At 35.9% G+C, this 20,953-nt stretch overlaps 1 protein-coding gene and 1 non-coding gene across 3 annotated transcripts in view; both read right to left on the bottom strand.

The window, feature by feature from the left end:
- LOC142348588 (uncharacterized) overlaps positions 1–19,341 on the bottom strand; it is a 33,008-nt gene extending 13,667 nt beyond the window's left edge. The window contains exons 1-2 of one of the 2 annotated variants that reach the window (XM_075399981.1): positions 19,314–19,341; positions 4,368–4,646 (exon numbers count right to left, since the gene is read on the bottom strand). In XM_075399981.1, coding sequence (XP_075256096.1) covers positions 4,368–4,579 — 212 coding nt within the window. In that variant the 5' untranslated portion in view covers positions 4,580–4,646; positions 19,314–19,341. Of the gene's footprint in view, positions 1–4,367; positions 4,670–19,313 lie in introns of those variants that run through there. The other variant, XM_075399983.1, reaches the window with a different exon arrangement.
- Positions 19,342–20,312: 971 nt separating this feature from the next.
- Positions 20,313–20,504, bottom strand: LOC142348856 (small nucleolar RNA U3). The gene has a single exon (XR_012760785.1). It is a non-coding gene; the product is annotated as a small nucleolar RNA U3 (small nucleolar RNA).
- Between the last annotated feature and the right edge of the window lie 449 nt (positions 20,505–20,953).

Here is a 20,953-nt window from a genome sequence, read left to right as displayed (position 1 = left end):
GACAATAATTAAATAATAATAATAATAATAATAATAATAATAATAATAATAAAAATAATAATAATAAAAAATTCTATTAATAATAATATTAACATTAATAATAATAATAGCAATAATAATAATAATAATAATAATAATAATTCTAAAAAATTAAAAACAAAAATGAAATTAATAAATTTTAAATAAATGAAAATAATAAAAATAATAATACTTTTTTAATAATAATAATATTAATAAAAGTAGTAATAATAACAATAATAATAATAATAATAAAGAAATAATAATTATAATAATGATAAAATAATAGTAATAATAATAATAATAATAATAATAATAATAATAATAATAATAATAAGGGTGATAATATAATAAAAATAAAAAATAATAACAATAAAAATATTAATATTAATAATATTAATAATAATAATAATAATAATAATAATAATAATAATAATAATAATAATAATAATAATAAGAGTAATAATAATAAAAAACATATCCGACTAACGTCGGGCGAATTGCTCTCAAACGACCGATGAGCGGTTGGCTTCGTCAGCAACTAGCCACGGTTAGTGACCTCAGGCCGCTACCTCTTTATCCCGTTTCTTAAGACGAAAGTCAAATGGGTCAGACCAAAAAACATCCAAGCGAAAAATTGCAAAAAGGATTTATATTTTTGCTACAAATTGCTTTAGAGGGCAATTACCAATGATTTCCAAAAGTGCCTGTTAGATTATTTATGATTAAAAAACATTTCTACTATAACTCATTTTTAATGAGGATCGGAGATGATGACATTACGCCACATAACAGCAGCTGAAGCGCGGCATCAACAAAAAGGGGAGAGAGAGAGATAGACTGAAAAGAGATAGAAAGTGAGCGAGAAAGAAAATGAATCCTAACCGACAGAGAGAAAAAGAGACAGGAATGTTTTTCATGATTGGATTCCACTCCGCAACTTCTAATTTTCTAGCCTTGTTAATAAAAAAAGTCATGTACAAAAAAATGAAAAACGCAAAATCCAAAAAGTTTTTTTTTTCAACACCGCAGTAAAAAAGAATTCAAAACCATTTTTTGTCTCGAAAGTTCTGTGAAATAACCCATCTCCGAGACTTGAAAAGTTTCGTTGGCTATTAATTGTAGTCGAAAAGGACAAAAATATTGAAACATTTCGGAAAAAATTGCAAACTTTGACAAAATCTTGCTAAATTTCAAGATACTAGTATCTTAAGAAACACTTCATAGTCTCAAGAGACTATCTGGTATCCCTGTTTCAAGCCTCAAATAGTGAAATATTTTCACAGGCTTAAAAAGATCAATACACTTCGAATATAAAAACTTTCCAAAAATTTGAAAAGCTTAAATTTTATCCCAAATTTACTAAAACTTGAGTCATAAAAAATGTTTTTCACCATCCCATTAACTCTGGAAACTATGCAACACTTATTTATCAAACCTTGGAGGAGTTCCCAGGGCCTCTGGTTCCGGAAAAAAATTCATAAACATTAAAAAGGAAATTGCAATTTTTTTAAAATTGCTTAAATTCGTGATATTAAACATTCCATTCATAAATAACATTCTACTACACATATAATCTGTGCAGTAACATATTATTGAACCCTAGAGGAAGTTCCGTGGCAATTGTGATATTAAAAAGTTGAAAATTAACCCATAACCAACCAAAATTTTCCATTAATTTATTATCAAACCATAATGGAAGTCTCCTGACCCTTGAGGCTCAAAAAACTTGATTAATGACTATAAATGTCGAAAAACTGGAAAAAAAAGGCAAAAATTGTCAAAGGTACGCTAAAATTCGTGATGTTAAAAAGTTGCAAGACATTCCAATTAACCTAGAAATTTTACTGTGACCATTTTTTTTCAAACTCTATAGGGGGTTCCTTGGCTCTTGAAGCGGAAAAAACCTAAAAATGACAAAAATTTTCAAAAAAAAATTTAAAAAAGCAAGTTTTATCAAAAAATTGCTAAAACTTATGACATTAAAAAAATGAAAAACTATTCCATGGCCAATCAAAATTTGTCAGTAACTTATTATCAAAACCCTTGGCGTGTTTTCTGGCCCCTGGGTCTTGAAAGACCTGAATAAGGAAAAAAATCTCAAAAAATTTGAAAAAAAATTGCTCATTTTGTCAAAAAATTGTTTAAATTCGCAACGTTAAAATGATTAAACCATTCCACTACAACTAAACACTAAGCAGTAAACTAATATAAAACCCTAGAGGATAATTCTTGACACCTAGGGCTGTAAAAAAAACAAAAAATGACAAAAATTTTCAAATAACTTGAAAAATTTTTTGAAAATTAGTATAAAATTGCGTGTTTTTAGCGATCGACAGTAGCCACGGGAGGCGGGTGTGTACAACGGGGCTCTGATGGGGAGGGCGTGTGCAACAGTGGGTCAGGGGGGGGCAACAGCGCGGTGGGGGTTGGGGGCAATAGGGGGGTCAACATTGGGAGTGTCGTCAACCTCTAAGAACCGCCCTTCAAAACATAAGTATAAGTCTCCAAAACAGTTTGAGCTGAAACAGAGCTGAAAGGATCTAAGAGCACTTAATGCCCGCTGAGCGCTACCTGTTTATCCCGTTTTGGAGGACGAAAATTTAAAAGCATCAGACGAAAAACCTGTCAAGCGAAAAATTGCATAAAAAAAGACCGACAGGACTAATACTACAAACTTCATTTGAGAGCAATTAATAAAAATAATAATAATGGTAATATTTAAAAAAAGAATAATAATAAAAATAAGGATAATTACAAATAATAATAATAATAATAATAATAATAATAATAATAATAATAATAATAATAATAATAATAATAATAATAATAATAATAATAATAATAATAATAATAATAATAATAATAATAATAACAATAATAATAATAATAATAATATAATAATAATAATAATAATAATAATAATAATAATAAAAAATAATAATATTAATAATAAAAATAATAATAATAAAATAATAATAATAATAATAATAATAATAATATTAATAATATATTAATAACAATAATAATGGTAATAAAAAAAATAACAAAAATGAAATTTAAACAGTGAATTAGATTTTTTTGACATTTATTGTTTATATTAATTTTATCATACTTTTTTGAGCAAGTTCGTTTTTCTGCGTTCTTTAAGTCTTAACCATCAGAAATTTGAACTTAACATGTCAATATCAACCCAGTGCCAATTTGACGGCCAGCTGTCTTTGTTTTTACATGAAAGATTTTTTCAATAATAATAATAATAATAATAATAATAATAATAATAATAATAATAATCAGAATAATAATGATAATAATAATAATAATAATAATAATAATATTAAAAATAATAATTTTATTTTACATTAGTAATAAAAATAAAATAATAATAATAATAATAATAATAATAATAATAATAATAATAATAATAATAATAATAATAATAATAATAATAATCAGAATAATAATAATAATAATAATAATAATAATAATAATATTAAAAATAATAATTTTATTTTACATTAGTAATAAAAATAAAATAATAATAATAATAATAATAATAATAATAATAATAATAATAATAATAATAATAATAATAATAGTAATAATAATAATAATAATAAAATAATAGTAAAAATAATAATAGTAATGATAAAAATTATAGTAATTATGATAATAGTAATGTTAATATTAAAAATAATATGAATAATGATAATAATAAATGATATTTAAGACTTAAATAACGTAGAAGAACCAACTTACACAGTGAGGTAGATTTTTTAAATAATAATAATTTTTATTAATAGTTTTAGAAAACTAATTCACTGTGCATGTTCGTTCTTCTACGTTCTTCAAGTCTTAACTATAAAAAATTTTGAGGCCTAATATGTCAATGTCGACCCAGTACCTGTTAAGCGTTTGTTCGGTTTCAATAAATTCTAAGAGACGTATCTAAATGCATGTGCTTAGCCTAATTTCAAGAAAATGGTTACTAAAAAATTGTTCGATCACCCCCTTTTATTTGTAACCACAAAATGCATTAGAAGTGACCAGAGATCTGAGTGCCTCTAATGTCGATTTTGGAATAAAAAGTGCCAGTTGCCTCCCGTTAATTCCGATCAATATTTTTGCAGGTCTCAACGTACACAAGAATTTTTGACCTCATTATAATTTTTGATCTTAAGACAAGATTTACATAAGTCGAGACTTAAAATTTACTTTAGTAATTTCAACATGAACTTATGCGACTGGAGTTAACATCCGCTCAAAAATTTTTTAATTTAATCCTTGTTTATATGCATCTATTCCAATTGTTTTTCATATCTAATTTTGAAACTCTAACATTGTTTTACCTTTTGGCCTTGCAATATTTGATGGCCCTGTCAATGACGAAGACACTGGGATCGCTGAGATGAAAACATTTGGCTTCAACATCTTGTACTTTGTTGTAACCTCTTGGACAGTAATGGCGACGACGGGAACTGTCTGCCAGAACGAACATTAATGATGTTCCAAGCACAAAAGAGACAATAATAATAATGTTAAAAAAGATGAGTGAGGCCATGTCACCCAGCCGTTCAATTTTCAAAAATTAAAATTGCAATGAAATATCGAAGAATTTATCTTAATCACTATTATAAAGGTGAAAAATATACGATTTTTTCGGTCTTTTAGATAATTTTTGAAAATTGCTGAAAAAAATGTGTGCCCAGACAGTTGTCGAAACTATTGGATTTTTTTAATATAAAAGTTCAATTTCATCGTACATGGTCGTTTTCTTCTTTTTGATTATTTGTTATGTTAAATGTAAAATTTATCCAGTTGTAGCCGCGTATCTTTAAAACTGCAGTCAGTCATTGTCTCACTGGTAACTCAAATCATTTTCATTGGTGAGTTACTAGCTCGGCTTAATTAGAAGCTCTTATTTCTTTGCTATTACAAAGTTATAAAACTGAAGAAAAATTACACATCGGTTTGTTTCGATCGCTTTCTCCTCAAAATGCAGTCACGTGTTGTTTCAATTTGTATTACTTTCCTAAATTTATCAATACTTAACCTAAACTTTTGAAGAATTGTGTCAAAATTTGAGGCCGAATTGCTCGACGCTTCTTTAGAAGCAACCAACATTCCGGATTTTCTTTAAAAAACCCTTTAGTTCTGAGTCCTGTTTATTACTCAATTATGAATTATCAAACTATACACAAACTATTTAGTGGCGAATTGAACTGCTTTAACGCCTATTACAGAGCACCTAAAGACGATTACTAAATAATTTTAGAGAACAAATTCTAGTAGTTTTGTTCAAACAAAAAGTGACCCTAAATTTTAAGATATTCGATAGTTACATGGCTACTTCTACATGTAGTGTCGCCGAGGTATTCATCAAAACCAAAAATATTTTGGAACCAAATTGAAAACATTATATTGACACATCTGACATCTTGACCTTTAGCATTCATCATTGAGAACTGGTATTGGCTAATGTACTAAAGTAGACATAGATCTCTCACTATGACGGTTAATGCGCTAGAAGACAGCACGCTAGTTATCACAACGCTAGATCTCTCATTACGCTAGTTATCACAAATAAGAGTGATAGAACTGTAACAATTAGTGGTAGAGGAAACAGAGTTGAACAAAAGTGTTGCGGCTGCTCAAGAATCTCAGCGGAACCGATATATCACAGCCTAGTTCTCGAGTTTTACGCCGGCCTGGTTCTTCACTGGGTTCGATTGACTAACGATCTCGCGGAAATAACGATCTCTCTTAAGATCTAGCAAAACTTGGCAAAAAAGACTAAAGTTGTTAAAGAATCAAATTTTAGTCTATCTGAGAGCCAAATGCTCTTGGTAACAGTTTCTAATGGTTCTAAATACAATACGATTTGACTAATCAGAGAATTGGGTTAAAGTAAATAATCAAATATTTATCATTTATAACATCATTGGCACTTGTCTATGATTGGTTAATCAAGAAAAAGGTTTAGGTCATTGTTTACATAGTAAACGTCAAGTTACTGCAATATTTACTTTTGTTGACATAAGCACGGATGGTTATTACGTGGCCCTAAATGCCTCGAATGTACGGTTTTTCACCTTTAATGATCATGTAAAATATCATAAAATAAACAACTTAAGAATTTTAACAATAAATAACAAAATTTCGAAAAATGCCAGTTTTGCACCATATAAGTGCTAATAGACACACTTGTGGGTCTGATGCAATAACGTTCGTTGGGTCCATGGGTAGCTTAGAGGTAACCCTAACCGTCTGCCATAAGCTCGGGTTGCTCGGGTTTTGCCTTCCCAAAATCGGGGGGCGTGGACAAATTTTCGGTCCCAACTTGTAAAATTTTTCAGTTTTGACCATTTTTGAGTTTTCACAATTTCTAAGGTTTTTCAGTTTCAAAAGTTTTTTCTTGCTGTCTGATGGCTTTTCTAGCTGATCTGAAGTGGCGCCAACATCGCCGACCCTGTTTTCGATCTCGGAAACACCATCGTAGAATACTGGCGCTAACTTCACGACTGGCCGGTTTAGCTCTCCATGTGCCGTTTTGACTCTCGCTGATGTTACAACTCCGTCGTTGCCAGTGAAGATCTCAATGATTCGTCCCAATTTGTATTCACAGCGTTTCACAGAGTCATCTACTAGCCAAACTAACTCGCCTTCTTTCAGGTTTCGCACATGTTCTTTTGACAACTTCGACCTCTGGTTCCATTGTGGAAGATATTCGCGAGTCCATCCTTTCCAGATCATGTCGGCATATGCTTGAGCCGTTTTGAATGATTTTTTCAGGTTGTGGTAGCGTTCACTGGATGGCATGAATGGTGCACTCGCGTTCTCTCGTCCTAGCAAGAAATGATTAGGTGTGAGTGTTGTCAAATCTTCAGGGTCGTCACTTACTGCTGTCAGGTGTCTTGCGTTGAGTGTTTGTTCCACAAGACTCATTGTTGTGCTGAGTACCTCGTCGGTGAAACTTCGGTTGTTCAAGATTGCAATCATGACCTTCTTGCAACTTTGAACCAGTCTTTCCCAGATTCCACCAAAGTGAGGAGCTCCGGGAGGATTGAACTTCCAAACAATCTTTTTCTGTGCTAAGTTGCTCTCAATCTTTGCTTTGTCCCACTCGTTCATGAATGATTTCAGCTCATTGGCTGCTCCAACAAAATTTGTGTCGTTGTCACTGATGATGGTACTTGGGTAGCCACGTCTTGCAATGAATCTTGTCACTGCAGCTAGACATGACTCGGTGTCCAATGACTGTGCGACTTCGATGTGTACTGCTCTGGTTGTCAGGCAAATGAAAAGGTAGCACCATCTCTTCAATGTACGTCGTAGGAACTTGACTTCGAAGGGTCTGAAGTAGTCGACTCCGATATGAGCGAATGGGAACACATGTTCATCAAGTCGTTCTCGGGTTAGATCTGCCATCGGTGGATGAATCGGGTTGGCGTTTCTGTGTCTGCATTTGATACATCTCGACTTGATTTTCCTTAATGCATTCCTGAGTCCAATGATCCAGTATTCTTGTTGGAGCATGTTTCTCACGTATTCTGTGCCCTCATGTAGGTTGTCTCGATGCGCTCTTTCCAACAGAAGTTGTACAACTGGATGTTTTGCTGTTTACAATATTGGATGTTTTTTTTGCATTGTAGTCAAGGTTTGAATGCTTCAGTCGGCCTTTCACTCTAATTGTTCCATCTTCTTCTATGAAGGGTGACAATTTGGCAATGTTTAAAGTTTTGGAGATTTCTTTGCTGTTTGCTATAGACTTCGAAACATTCGGGAAGCTTTCGTTTTGAACAAATCGAAACAGTATTTGCTCTGCTTGATGAATTTCGTCTGCTTTGAGGGTACCCTTCTGCTTTGTCTTGAACCTCATGCAGTAGGAAATGAAGTTTCTAATTCGGTTGAAGGAACTGTATCGTCTCCAGTCAAACAGTTGTTCTAGCTATGTTTCTGTTGCTACAGTACTCGTAACTTGCTCAGGTTCGAATTCGTTCGTTTGGCACCACCGAGTTGGACACTTTGCTTCATCTGCCTGGAGCCATAACGGCCCGTTTAGCCATACGGACTCTTTGAGGCCTTCGATGGACATTCCTCGGGTTTCGATGTCGGCAGGGTTTTTGACACCTTTGACGTGTCTCCATTGATCCATCGATGAGTTTTCCAGTATTTCGGCTGCTCTGTTCGAAACGAACACTTGTTGTTTCTTGTGCGCTGCCTGTAGCCCATGTAGCACTGTCGATGAGTCGGTCCAATGATAGATTTTGTCAATTCTGGCATCATGTTCATTGAGTATCTGCTTTCTGAGCCGAACTCCGTAAACTGCGGCTTGGAGTTCTAACTTCGGTATCGTCATGTGTGTGATGGGTGCCACACAGCATTTCCCTATTACATACGTCAATTTTAGCGTTGCTTCATCTTGCAAATGTGCTACGATGCACATTGCTTCTCTCTGATGCATCTGTAAAGATTTGAAGTCGATTTATCGACATCGTCCTTATTTCTCTCAACTCAGAGCACCAATCACTGAACAGTTTTGAGTGTTCTGCTGACAACTCTTTATCCCACTCTTGTCCCATTGCTGCCCAAATGCTTCTGAGTAGGAACCGCATTCTTATCGTGAAGGGTGAACAAATCCCAAATGGGTCGAACACTGCTGAGACAAAGGATAGAACACTTCTCTGAGTTATTTTTGCTGGAAATTCTTGCTCAGTTCCACGACAGATTATGAGACTATCTCTGTCCACATTCCAGTTGATTCCTAGAGTTGAAGATGATTGTGGTTCTGCTTCGAACATTTTCACAACTTTCGATGACCTGTCTGTCTCTGGGATCTGTGACTTGACTTCATCGTCACTTGTTATCCATTTCGTCAAATTGAATTCGCCTTTGATGAGGATGTCTCTGACTTTCTGGTAGATTTCAATCACTTCTTGGGGTGTTCTGAATGACTTGAGGAAGTCGTCCATGAAGAAGTTTTGCTGAACCGCTTTGACAATATTTTCGTCTTCTTTCGCTTTATCTTTCGCCACTTGGTGCAAAGCGTAATTTGCACAAGTCGGCGAGCTCTTTGCCCCAAAAACGTGTCTTGTGTACTCATAGACTTCCATTCTCTGCTCTGGATTTTCTCGCCAGAGAAATCGTAAACATCGGCTGTCATCGCTCGGGACAGCAACTTGAAGAAACATTGCTTCTATGTCGGCTGATAAAGCTATTTGGTGTTCTCGGAAGCGTAAAACTAATTCCGATCAGACTCTGCAGCAGGTCTGGCCCAGGTAGAAGTTTTTCATTTAGGGCTACACCTTGATACTTTGCTGCTGCGTTGCACACTCTTCTGACTTTTTCGTGTTTGTGCGGGTTTATGACGGGATGATGTGGTAAATACCATTGCAGTTTGTCTCTGGTTTCTTTCAGTTCAGCTTGATCTACTTTCCGATCGTATCCAGCGTTGACATCCATTTCAATGGTTTCCTGATAGCGCTTTCGTAGCGTCTCGTCTTTCTGTAGGCGTCGTTCTAGGGACTTGAGTTGCCCCATTGCAGAGTAGAAGTTGTTCGGTAACTTCACTTCGTCCCCTCGCCGCAGAAGTCCGACTTCGTATCTTTCACCGTTGAATCGGGCAGTTTCTTTCAACGTCTTCATTGCTCGTTGTTCTTCTTTTGAATGACCTGTGACATCGCAGTTTGAAGCGTAGGACTCAAAATCCCACCACTTACTCAACTGGTTTGCTAGTTTATCATTCGCAATTGATGTTGCTGTTGTGGCAAGAGTTGCTGCCTGCTTCACTGGTAGCGGACCACTTAAGGCCCAGCCAATTTTTGATTTCTCTGCCCATGGTGCCGCTTTGTCTTCTGACTTCTTGAATTCAAAAGGGTAATGAATATCGTAACAATCTTGTCCAAGAATCACTTGAACATCGTTTGGATTGTAGCTCTGACTTGGCAAGTTCCTCAGATGTGGGAGGCGGTCTTTCAGCTCTTGCAGCTCTACAATCTGGTCACCCAATTTCAGTTTTTCGTGAACGTAGAATATCACTGTTGTCAATGGTCGAGACTTCTCATAAGCTGAAACAGCTATTGGCACTATTTTCGTCTTGACATCTTGTGAGCCATGAATCCCTGCTACTGATAGAGATGCTTTTCGGCCTTGGAGTTGGAGTTTTGACACCACTGAGTTGTCCACAAATGAGATTGAGGATCCCGAATCACACATTGCTAGTACATTTAGGCTTAAGTCACTGTTTGTCAGCTTGATTCATACCACTGGAAGTCCTCCTTGGGTGATGTTAGTTGCTACTGCCGTTGTAGCATCTGAGACATTCTTTGTAGTTTCCTTCCTCGGTAGGTCGCTGTGCAAAAGCCTGTTGTGTTGCCTTCCACAGCTCGGCACACTGCATGTCCTGCTTCTGCAGTCCTTCGACATGTGACCTGGTTTTAAACAATTGAAACACAGTCAAAACTTCCGGACATGCTCTCGTCGTTCATTTACTTTCAGTGATTTAAATTTTTCACATGTCCAAATGGGTGGTTGTCCGTCTTTGAAGGGACCTTCGAAATTCATGGGTTGACGAAATTCTTGACTCTTCAGCGTTTGAAGCAAAGGTACTCGTCTTCGATTTATCAAGGCTTTGAAATTTGTTTCTGTCAAACGAGGAGTTTGTTTGTGCTAACAAGTTTTCATTAATTACAGCTTTGGAGGCAAGCCACTCTTTGAAAACAATCAGGTTGCCTCTCAGTACTCGACGATCTTGCATATACTGCAACCACTGTCCTCCCAGTTGATGAGAAAGTTTTCTCGTTGTTGAACTTAGCCCTGCTTCTGCTTCTAGGTATGATGTGTATCCAAGTTGAGTCAACGTGTTCACTACATTTGTAACCACATTTGAAAATCTGACGATGCTCGTAGAATCGTCGTGTCGAGTTGGAAGATGAGTATGTATTTTCTTGAATTGAGCGTTGACTATGACATCTGATCTGCCATACTTCTCACAGAGTATATCCCAAGCATGATAGTATGATTGCGAGCTGAATCCTATTCCCGATATTGCTGCTTTTGCTTGACCCGTGAGACTGGTCTTGAGGTATTTCATCTTTTCTGTATCGCTGATCGGCTTTTGATGAACAACAACATCAAAAAGACCTGACCACTCTGGCCACGCCAGTGGGTCTCCTGAAAACTCAGTCAGTTTTAGTTTTGGCAAGCCACTGGCACCAATGCTTGGTAATGGTTGGTAGATGACTTGGGGAGTGGTGTAATTCAATGTGCTTCTGTTTCTGCTCTCGGCAGACCTGTTTCGAAGGTTATTAATGGGACTCTGACTCCTGTTTCTGTCTTGAACTGCTGACGTTTCCTGCTGCTGAAACGCCGTCCTTGTCAACAGCGGTGCTGGTGGGTCCGTTACTCTAAGTGGTTTACGGACTTCTGGTTTCTTGAGAAAGCTGGGTTCAGCAAGTTGCGTTGAGAAAAGTCTTTTGCCTGGTTGGAACAGCGGGGTAGTTTTCGGGTAAGTGCTGAAACGTTTGTCAGCTCTGTCGTTGATGACATTCGTTGGAGGGTCGATAACAACATTTGGAGATAATGGCCGTCTAGGGACAGACTGTTGAGCCACTGATTCTGCCCACCCGGCTCTTCTTTCGTAATTTCGTTTTGATCCAACACTTTCTATCTCATCTGCCACTGATCCAGATGCTCTTGAGCTTCCTTTGGTCAGCTCAAGTTTCATACGTCTTTCTTCTTCTTCTTCCTCTGCTTTCTTTCTTTCGTTTTTAAGTGCTCGCTCATGCTGTCAAAGACGCAGTTCATCTTCTTGTTGTTGCATCTTTAGACGAAACTCTTGTTCTTGTTGTTTTTGTTGTAATCGTAACTCTTCTTGCTGGCGACGAAGTTCTATTTCTTCACGCTCCTGCTCTAACTCCAACTGGCGCTCTCGCAGTCGTTGCTCTGTTTCTTTCTTTGCTTTCAGGTTTTTGAGCTCCATTTCTTCGATCTGTCGCCTCTTTGAGGATCGCGAGTTGGCGATACTGGGTTGTTTTCGGCTTCCATGTGTAGCAGTATGCATGGAAGAGACCTCCGCGTTCTCCTCAGCTTCTTCGATTGCTCCATTTCCTGTATCAATTACAGTTTCATTGTTTGGGTCTTTGTCACCAGTCGATGTAGTTGACACTAACTATGTTTGGTTTCCACAATCCTTGCTGAGCCTGTACTGTTTGATCAAGTTCCGATAGTGACTCCTAGCTTTACTGAAATTCGCAAACCCATGGGGACAACTTTATGTCTTCAATATGCGAATAACTTCTGCGCAAATTTCATCTCGCTTTTCTAGTAACCGTTCCGCCTGATCGCACAGTATCTGTTTTTCGGAGTCGCTTAAATTTTCTGATTTCAATTTCTTTTCGAATTCTACCAATTCGTTCTCGATTGGAACAGAATCTTCCAATATATTGTACCATCGCAATGTGTCTTTCCGGTAGTCGACGACTACTGCGCAACAATCTTCAATGTCTTGGAGATCTGGTATTTTGTCAACTACCCATGGCAAAACTTTACTCTTTTCTTCTAACATACGCTTGGTTTCATTGTCAAAGCTTTCAAAATGCTTTGGTTTTAATAGTAAACTTTGCTGTTGTCGGTTGTCTTCCAAGTTGTCGTACGTCTCGAAGAAACATCGATAAGCACCTTCGGCCGACATTGTTTTGTTTTGTGTCAGGTAGCCTTCTAGCTCGTTGAGGTGTCTGGAGAAGGACTTGAGTAGGTCAGCTTGCACTTTCTCTACCGTCTTGAGTTGACCACTTGCCTTCCAATCAGCTGTCTTCCAGTGTCTCTTGGGATTTTTGCTGGCCATCGTTGCTGGTTATGTTTTGGTCCACCAGGTTGAATCGAAGATTTGTTGTTGTTCGTGACACTGCTGTTGTTGTTGTCCGGGTCGGTGGACCAAATGTTGCGGCTGCTCAAGAATCTCAGCGGAACTGATATATCACAGCCTGGTTCTCGAGTTTTACGCCGGCCTGGTTCTTCTCTGGGTTCGATTGACTAACGATCTCGCGGAAATAATTAATCGCTCGGATGTATTAAAGGACTGTAACTTTAATTTTGTTGATTGAAGTTAAGATAATCCTTAGTGATAGTCTAAATTCAATCTCGTGCTGAAATTTGTAAGGCTTCAGCCAATAGCTAGTATTGTTGCAAACTTCTCGTCAAGTAAGCTCAACTAACTTAGAACTCGCAAGATCTTAAGATCTAGCAAAACTTGGCAAAAGACTAAAGTTGTTAAAGAGTCAAATTTTAGTCTATCTGAGAGCCAACTGCTCTTGGTAACAGTTTCTAATGGTTTTAAATACAATACGGTTTGATTAATCAGAGAATTGGGGTAAAGTAAATAATCAAATATTTATCATTTATAACATCATTGGCACTTGTCTATGATTGGTTAATCAAGAAAAAGATTTAGGTCATTGTTTACATAGTAAACGTCAAGTTACTGCAATATTTACTTTTGTTGACATAAGCACGGATGGTTATTACGTGGCTCTAAGTGCCTCGAATGTACGGTTTTTCACTTTTAATGGTCATCTAAAATATCATAAAATAAACAACTTAATAATTTTAAAAATTTCGAAAAATGCCAGTTTTGCACCATATAAGTGCTAATAGACGCACTTGTGGGTCTGATGCAATAACGTTCGTTGGGTCCATGGGTAGCTTAGAGGTAACCCTAACCGTCTGCCATAAACTCGGGTTGCTCGGGTTTTGCCTTCCCAAAATTGGGGGGCCTGGACAAATTTTCGGACCCAAATTGTAAAAATTTTCAGTTTTGACCATTTTTGAGTTTTCACAATTTCTAAGGTTTTTCAGTTTCAAAAGTTATTTCTTGCTGTCTGATGGCTTTTCTAGCTGATCTGAAGTGGCGCCAACAAAAAGCATTGTCAAAAAGAAAGCAAAATGCCAAACATAGAAGACATTACGGCACCTCTTTCCGTAAAGATAGCTGACAACAAAACCGAACAACTTTTTCTCTCCACGATAGATCTGAAATACGCATTTGGTCAAATCGATCTACAAGAAGACACATCAAAACATAACGTTTTCACAATGATCGGAGGCAAAAAAAACGGGACATTACCAATACACAAAATGTTTAAGGGGACTAACAGAAATCCAAGAGAAATCGACCGTACATTAAAACTTGCAACACCTGCTTTGCCAGACGACATAATAGTAGTAACTAAAGGTAACTCTTTACAACATTTTAACGACCCGGATCACATATTAGAAATTTGAGAAAACACAGGCTGTAGAGAATCATTAGAGAAATCAAATTTCTTCCAGAAAGAAATTGACTGGTTGGGTTACAGGGTTTCAGAAAAACAAATAAGACCCAAAAATGCGCAAACTGAAGCAATTTTAGCAATTGAAGAAGCAAAGAAATTAAAAGAAAACAGATCATTCCTAGGATCCATTCAACATCTAGAAAAATTTATCCCAAATCTAACGGACAAAACAAAAATCGTTACAAAAAATTTTGGAAAAGGCAAACACAAACTGGACATGGACGGAAGAGAAACCATTGACATTCGACAAAGTTAAAAACGAAATTAAGAAAAATGATTACTGTTGTGAAACGAACATGAAAACAAAACTCTCGGTAGATGCAATTACTATCGGATTGGGAGCAATAATCTGGCAAGTCGATGATAACGGAGAAGGACGCCCCATAGCCTACAACTCACGGAAACCAAATAAAGTGGAAACCAAGTACGCAATCAAGAAGCTAGAGATACTAAATTTGGAGCCAAACATTTTAAACATTACCTCTTAAGCTGCAAATTCAGAGTAGAATCGGATCATAAAGCTTGAAAATGTATCCTCTCAAGACACAAATTTAACCAAACATACAGCAGCCACTTGACTAGAAGGAAAGAACGGTTACATATCTATGATTTCGAAATTGAAAACTGTAAAGGTCAACAGATGGGGATAACGGATCTACTATATATACATCCCGAACAAGGCCCGTTACCAGTGGAAAAATATTTGGAGACTTTTTTCAATAAATTCAAAACAAAGAGTTCTTCAAAGAACGATATGCCAATTAATACTGCCTCTAAATAATTCCAGGCAAAAACAGTTTTTAATGAAACAACTGAAAGAATCAAAAGGACTCAATAAAATCAAACAAACAAATCACATGACGTAATAATGAAGCAATAAGTTGAAAAACAATAGCAACTCCAATTGAACACGCTCAAGCTGTTAATGAAAAAAATGAATCTACTCTCCGCCTCTTGAGTAATTTTGAGTTATAATTCAGTCGCACAAAAAATGAAAAATTCAATTCAAGTTTCTATGATCGGTTCAACAGAATTTCAGAAACAATAATCCCTAAAATGGACGAACAGGATTCGAACATCTCGTTGTCGTGCAAGTTAAGCCTTAGACAGTATCTGAAAGCACTCTATGAAAAGATTTATATGCATCAAACAACCATCCATTTATAGCGGTAGCGGGGGTAAATTGTGTATTTAGTTCAACGGAGACGGAGAAACATATGAGGAAAATAAGGTACACACAGCAAGAAACAAAGAACATTACCAACTACCTTACAACGGACAATTACACAGATATATTGGAAGAGAACCTGCCAATTTTTAATTAGCAGCTGGAATAACTTGACACTAAATAGACCCTCCACCCAAGTCAGCGATGCGGAAAGAATATATGGAGTTTTTACACCGAACCATAATTATATAAAAAGGTGGTTTCTCGACGCTCACCATAAACGCCACTGCGGATTTGTCACGATGAAAAAGGGAGTCTAAGTTAGATTACTGGCCGACCATTGATGCAGAGAAACATCATAAAACCCGTAACTCCATAAAAAGCCTACAGACATGTAAAAACTTAAAGTCCAGTACGAGTAAAAGAGACGAGGAGAAATGAGACCCCTTATAAACCGAATCAAGAAGTTCAGATAAATCATTAGGGGCCAGTAACTGAAAAATGAAAAAGTAATAAATAATAGTGGCAGGGGACCAATACTCGCAATGGACACAAGCCAAAATTGATAATAACACAGGGATACTTGCATTTATCAATTTTATTAAAAACATTCTAATTAACACTGGATACCAGGAAAAAATTAGGTCAGACCACAGTTGTTGCTTCAAAAACAAAACAGACAATCAATATTTTTTTTAATAAAACCATAAAACCGGAACATGTAATACCTTACACAAACACGGCTAACGGAGCAGTCGAGAGAACAATCGGAATAACCAAAAGGTACCGAAAAATTTTTGAAGCAGAAGGGCTAAACCTAGAAGAAAATTTGAGAAACACTTTATGCATGTTAAGATTAATGTACCACTGCTCTATTCAAACAAAACCATAGAATAAACATTTTGACCAAGAACCCGACACATACTTAACGTCAATTTTAAGTGCATTAGATGAAATTTTAGCAAACAAAGAACTAACCGTGACGGAACTAGTGCGAAACAAAAACGGAAAAATAATCGGACAAAAAATTCATCCTCCACTGCTTCAGTCCAACTTCAAAATTACAATGGACTGGAAGACCTCAGAAAGGAAGTTAACCAAAGAAGTTAACAAAAACCCAAACCAGAAAAACAGAACGGTTAATTCTAGGTGTTTCCACCAAAAAAAATCATAACGCAAAGGCATTAACGGCAAAACCTACGACAAAAGCGAAATATTGCCGTTAACCGTTACACAGTCAGAAGTGTTGAGATATTTCAAAACGATGACAGACCGATTTCCTCTAAAACGGCGACTAAATAGACAAAAGAGAAATAACAATAAAGTTGGGAACAAAAAAACTAGACAGAAAACGCAGCTTCAAACGATAAAACAAGCTAGCATTGTACAAGAACAACAGCACTCCAAAATGCCCATTACAAAAGATTCCTAGGTTGAGATTCCAAAAGGATTCTCTATGGCGTACTGCGATAGCAAATTTACATTTGTAGCAAAGAGTCAAAAAGAGAAGACGAGAAAGACGACAAAATAGAGAAAAAGAAAATAGTACTGGATACCTCTGGAAACAAATCGCACAGTGACGTGGACGTGACTATAAGGCACTACAGAGCGGGCTGCGAAAACGCAACACCACCTGCCACTAACAAAGAAAACCAGTCAGATTCTTGAAGATCGCATGATGGCAACCCTTATCAAGATTCAGAGGACCCGAAAGATAACACAGCCGAACTGACAGCAGACATCGATGCGAACACGAAAAAGTTGCTTGAAGACGTACAAGAAATCAGAGCAAGGAAGACAAGAGACTTGCAAAGACCAACCAATTCAGTTGCTCAACCAATCCCAGCTGAGCGGAATTGTGCAAGCTCAGAAAGCAAGCGATGTATAACCAAAATAAAATCTATTTACAAAAATAATGTTATAACGGAAAAAGTAAAAGAAAATGCTTCACAAAATTTACCGAGAAAGCTAACCGAAAACCTCGAGATCGGGAAAAAAATCAAACGGTCCAATTGATAAGGAAATACTGACCAAAAAATAAAAATGGGGGAAATCTTACTAAGTAATTATGTTTAGATTCCAAGTGTCAAGAACTAGTGGACGCAGCCATTTATCCCGTCAAGGAACCAGCCAAATACGTAATACCCCAAGCTCAAATTTTTATGGCACCTGCCCAGTCAAAGGAAACTCAAAAAAGGGACCTAACCATTTTAAAAATAATCCGCAATGCTCCCACAGAAGAACGAAATACTCAATCAGAGGCCAATACAGTGGTATTTCACAAACCAGTACAGCAATTCACAGTTAAAATATAAGACGAAAATGGGGAGATCTTAACCACACACAGCTTTAAACCATAGGCGAGAGTGCAGCGAAACGAAATAGAAGAATTTGAGAACTCGACAGGGTTAAAAGATAAACTGACAAGCCCAACAAACTTAACAAACTTTTGCTGATGTTTTTTAAATTTTAATTTCCATTTTTTTCAGTACTTTGTTTCATCTGTTAATTATCCTGTCACGTGGAGTGACACATCTGACAAATTGACCCTTAGCATTCATCATTGAGAACTGGTATTTTCTAAGGTACTCAGCTGGACATAGATCTCTCACTACGCTAGTTAATGCGCCAGAAGAGATTTGCAACTCAATGTTTTATTTCATCTCTATTAATGCTAACTAAGATTCATAACAAGATAATGAATTTATTTTTGTTATTGTCAAAGCCAAAAATTATTTAGCTTTTATTACAGAATGACTATTTTTTTAATCTTTCTTTTACTAGAGCATTTGGTTAACGCAAATGTTTAACAGCGATGAAGCGATGCTGATAAAAAAATCTAAGCGAAATCTTCCGGTAAGTTAACCACTTCTAAAGCAGTAATTTTGTAGATTTACCAACTGGTTTGAATAAAACTAGCCGCAATTTGTGCATTCGTATGCAGTTATTTAAAGATAATTCTATTTGAAAAAGTGATACCTACGTATTGTTACAGGACGTTACAACCCGCAAGCTACCAAACAGGATAAAACATTGTGATATTTTGCTCATACCCTGGCGGGCGAGATCTCTTGGATATGCTCGTGATTCTTTCAAGTCTTTTCTATCAGATATTTGTTTTGCAACATCATGCAAGACAGAAGAATATGTTGCATTCTCTAACAAGATGTCTGAATACCTTGCAAGATTCTGGAAATTTCTCTTTGGTCAAATTTTGTTGTCAATGGTCCTTATTAAAGCTTGTTCAGTTTTTACTTTGAGCAGACCATTTCTGTGGTATTTTTGCGTTCGTCAAATAAGATAAATTGAAACCGAATTATTTCGAAATTTCTGAGTTCACGTAAATAATTAACATCTTAAACTAAGTCTGCTGTGTAAATTTTCTTTTTGTTTAACATTGATCACTAACTTAATTAGCAAGCTGTTGAAAGCTTCGAGCAGTTCGTTTGTATGCAATTTACGCATTTTTTGTTTTCTTAAATTTCTTCGAAAAATTCTTTTACTAATATATATTAATATTTAAGTTTTTGTTTATTAACGCATGTCTTTAACGGAATTTCATTTTTTCACAATTATATTATCCAAACTAAGAAAAAACTCTAGGTTTTTCCTAATTTTATTTTATTTTCTGTTTTCGCAGAAACTACAGAACCGCAACTCTTTTGTTTGTAAATGCTTACCAACATGAAAAAGAACTGGTGAAAAACGCGTTATTTGTCATATGCTAATATTGCTCGATAACTTTTTTCGATAATTTTAATATTAGCTGGATGAATATCTAGAAGATCTTTCAAAACCTTTTACAAGTACGATTCGAAATCCAGTAAGGATTTTTCTATAAGGGAACATTCTTGATTGGAAAGGAGCATTGGCACAAATTTTACTCCGATGCTGATGGTAAATTGTTGTAATTAGTTCGTTTTTTTCCTGGTATTTTTCTATATTGCCAGGTTTTAACTCTGTGATTGTATATTTTCTCCCACAATGTACGTTGTTACGTCCAATACATTTTTACGCTTTAATTATGAATGCAAATTCTATACTGATAATCGTCTTTAAAAAGTTTCAAAAATGCTCACAATTAAAAACAACGTGGAACAATTAGATGTATGCAAAACAAAACTCGACTAAAAGCAGCTTAATTAAAGTGCTCCATTTTTTGAGAGCAATAAACTGAAACAAACAAATTTTAGTTTATGGCAGTTTTGAATAAAAAGTATGTCATCAGTTATCAAGTATGTCTATTATCAATGACTTTCAATCATATGTTTTGTTTTTAATTTAGTTTTAGTCTTTTTTGCGCTTAGCAAGTGAGTGCAAGCAAGTTAAATGATATTCGTTTTCAATCCACTGTCTTCGAATACTAGGTCAATTGAACCGCTCGCTAATTGTCAATTTGCATCTGTTAATTTGTCAGATAGTGTTTGACCTCGTATTCGAAGACAGCGAATTGAAAACGAGTTGAATTTTTATTAACAGATTGCAGATCAAAACAAACTTAAGTTTACGATATTAGATAGCGCCTGATATGCAAACTTCTGTTCACAGCAAAATATTGTTCTAATCTTGCATATGTTCCATTTCATACACTCTTTCGCGGAGAGTCCAGTGCTGCCCGATATTACAAAACTACACTGACAGAATGCACGGAAAGCACTGTTCATCCTTCGGAGACCTAAAACTTCAGTGTTTAGTACCTCTCAGAGCGAGATTTCTAAATTCCCAGAGCTGCACGCAATCATTGCATGTTCGTAATACTCAACTTGTGCTCAACAATCTAATTTCGATAATTGAAAAGCCCTCAGATAGAGTGAGCTCCGTTTCCCAGAAGGGCAAGCAATCCTTGACGCAAGAGAAGTAAAGCTTCACTTGCACTCTCATGCTAAAGAGACACTCCATCTGTCATCATCGAGCAATCAACAATTGTCAATTTTACCTCGGAAGGCGAAGATACATACTCAAGAAATGATCCCTGAAAATTTGATCTTAGCTTTTATGTACACGGCTCTGACCGTATTGAAAAGACTTACTTTGATGAACGCCTGTCGAATGTTTCGATAGAACCGTTTTCCTACCAAAATTTGTTCTGACGTTTTTTGAACTCACTTAGAATGTTCATCAATTGTGTTACAAGTAAACTTATTCACAATTTTTGAGAACCTCTTCAGCTCATGAAAAGAGTTGGTTATTCAAAAACAAAATGACCCCTCATTCAAATGCAACTCAACAAAAACGTGTGTTGTGCATTTCACAGCTACGTGTACTTATCTTCACTTGTCAGACCTTTCGGCACATATATAAATTTTTGTTAAGGTTAAAAGTTCGATCATATTGATAGTACATTTTTTTCACGTGAACAATGATCTGCAAAGTGTGGACAGGTGTTTTGGAATTTACATAACCTATGCAAATAGATATAATGCACTTGAACACCCGT

Source organism: Convolutriloba macropyga, chromosome 10 (assembly GCF_964194025.1).
Source record: "Convolutriloba macropyga chromosome 10, txConMacr16.3, whole genome shotgun sequence".
NCBI classification, from domain to species: domain Eukaryota; kingdom Metazoa; phylum Xenacoelomorpha; order Acoela; family Convolutidae; genus Convolutriloba; species Convolutriloba macropyga.
Note: the sequence above shows the minus strand (reverse complement) of the source record. Positions and strands in the feature narration are given on the sequence as shown.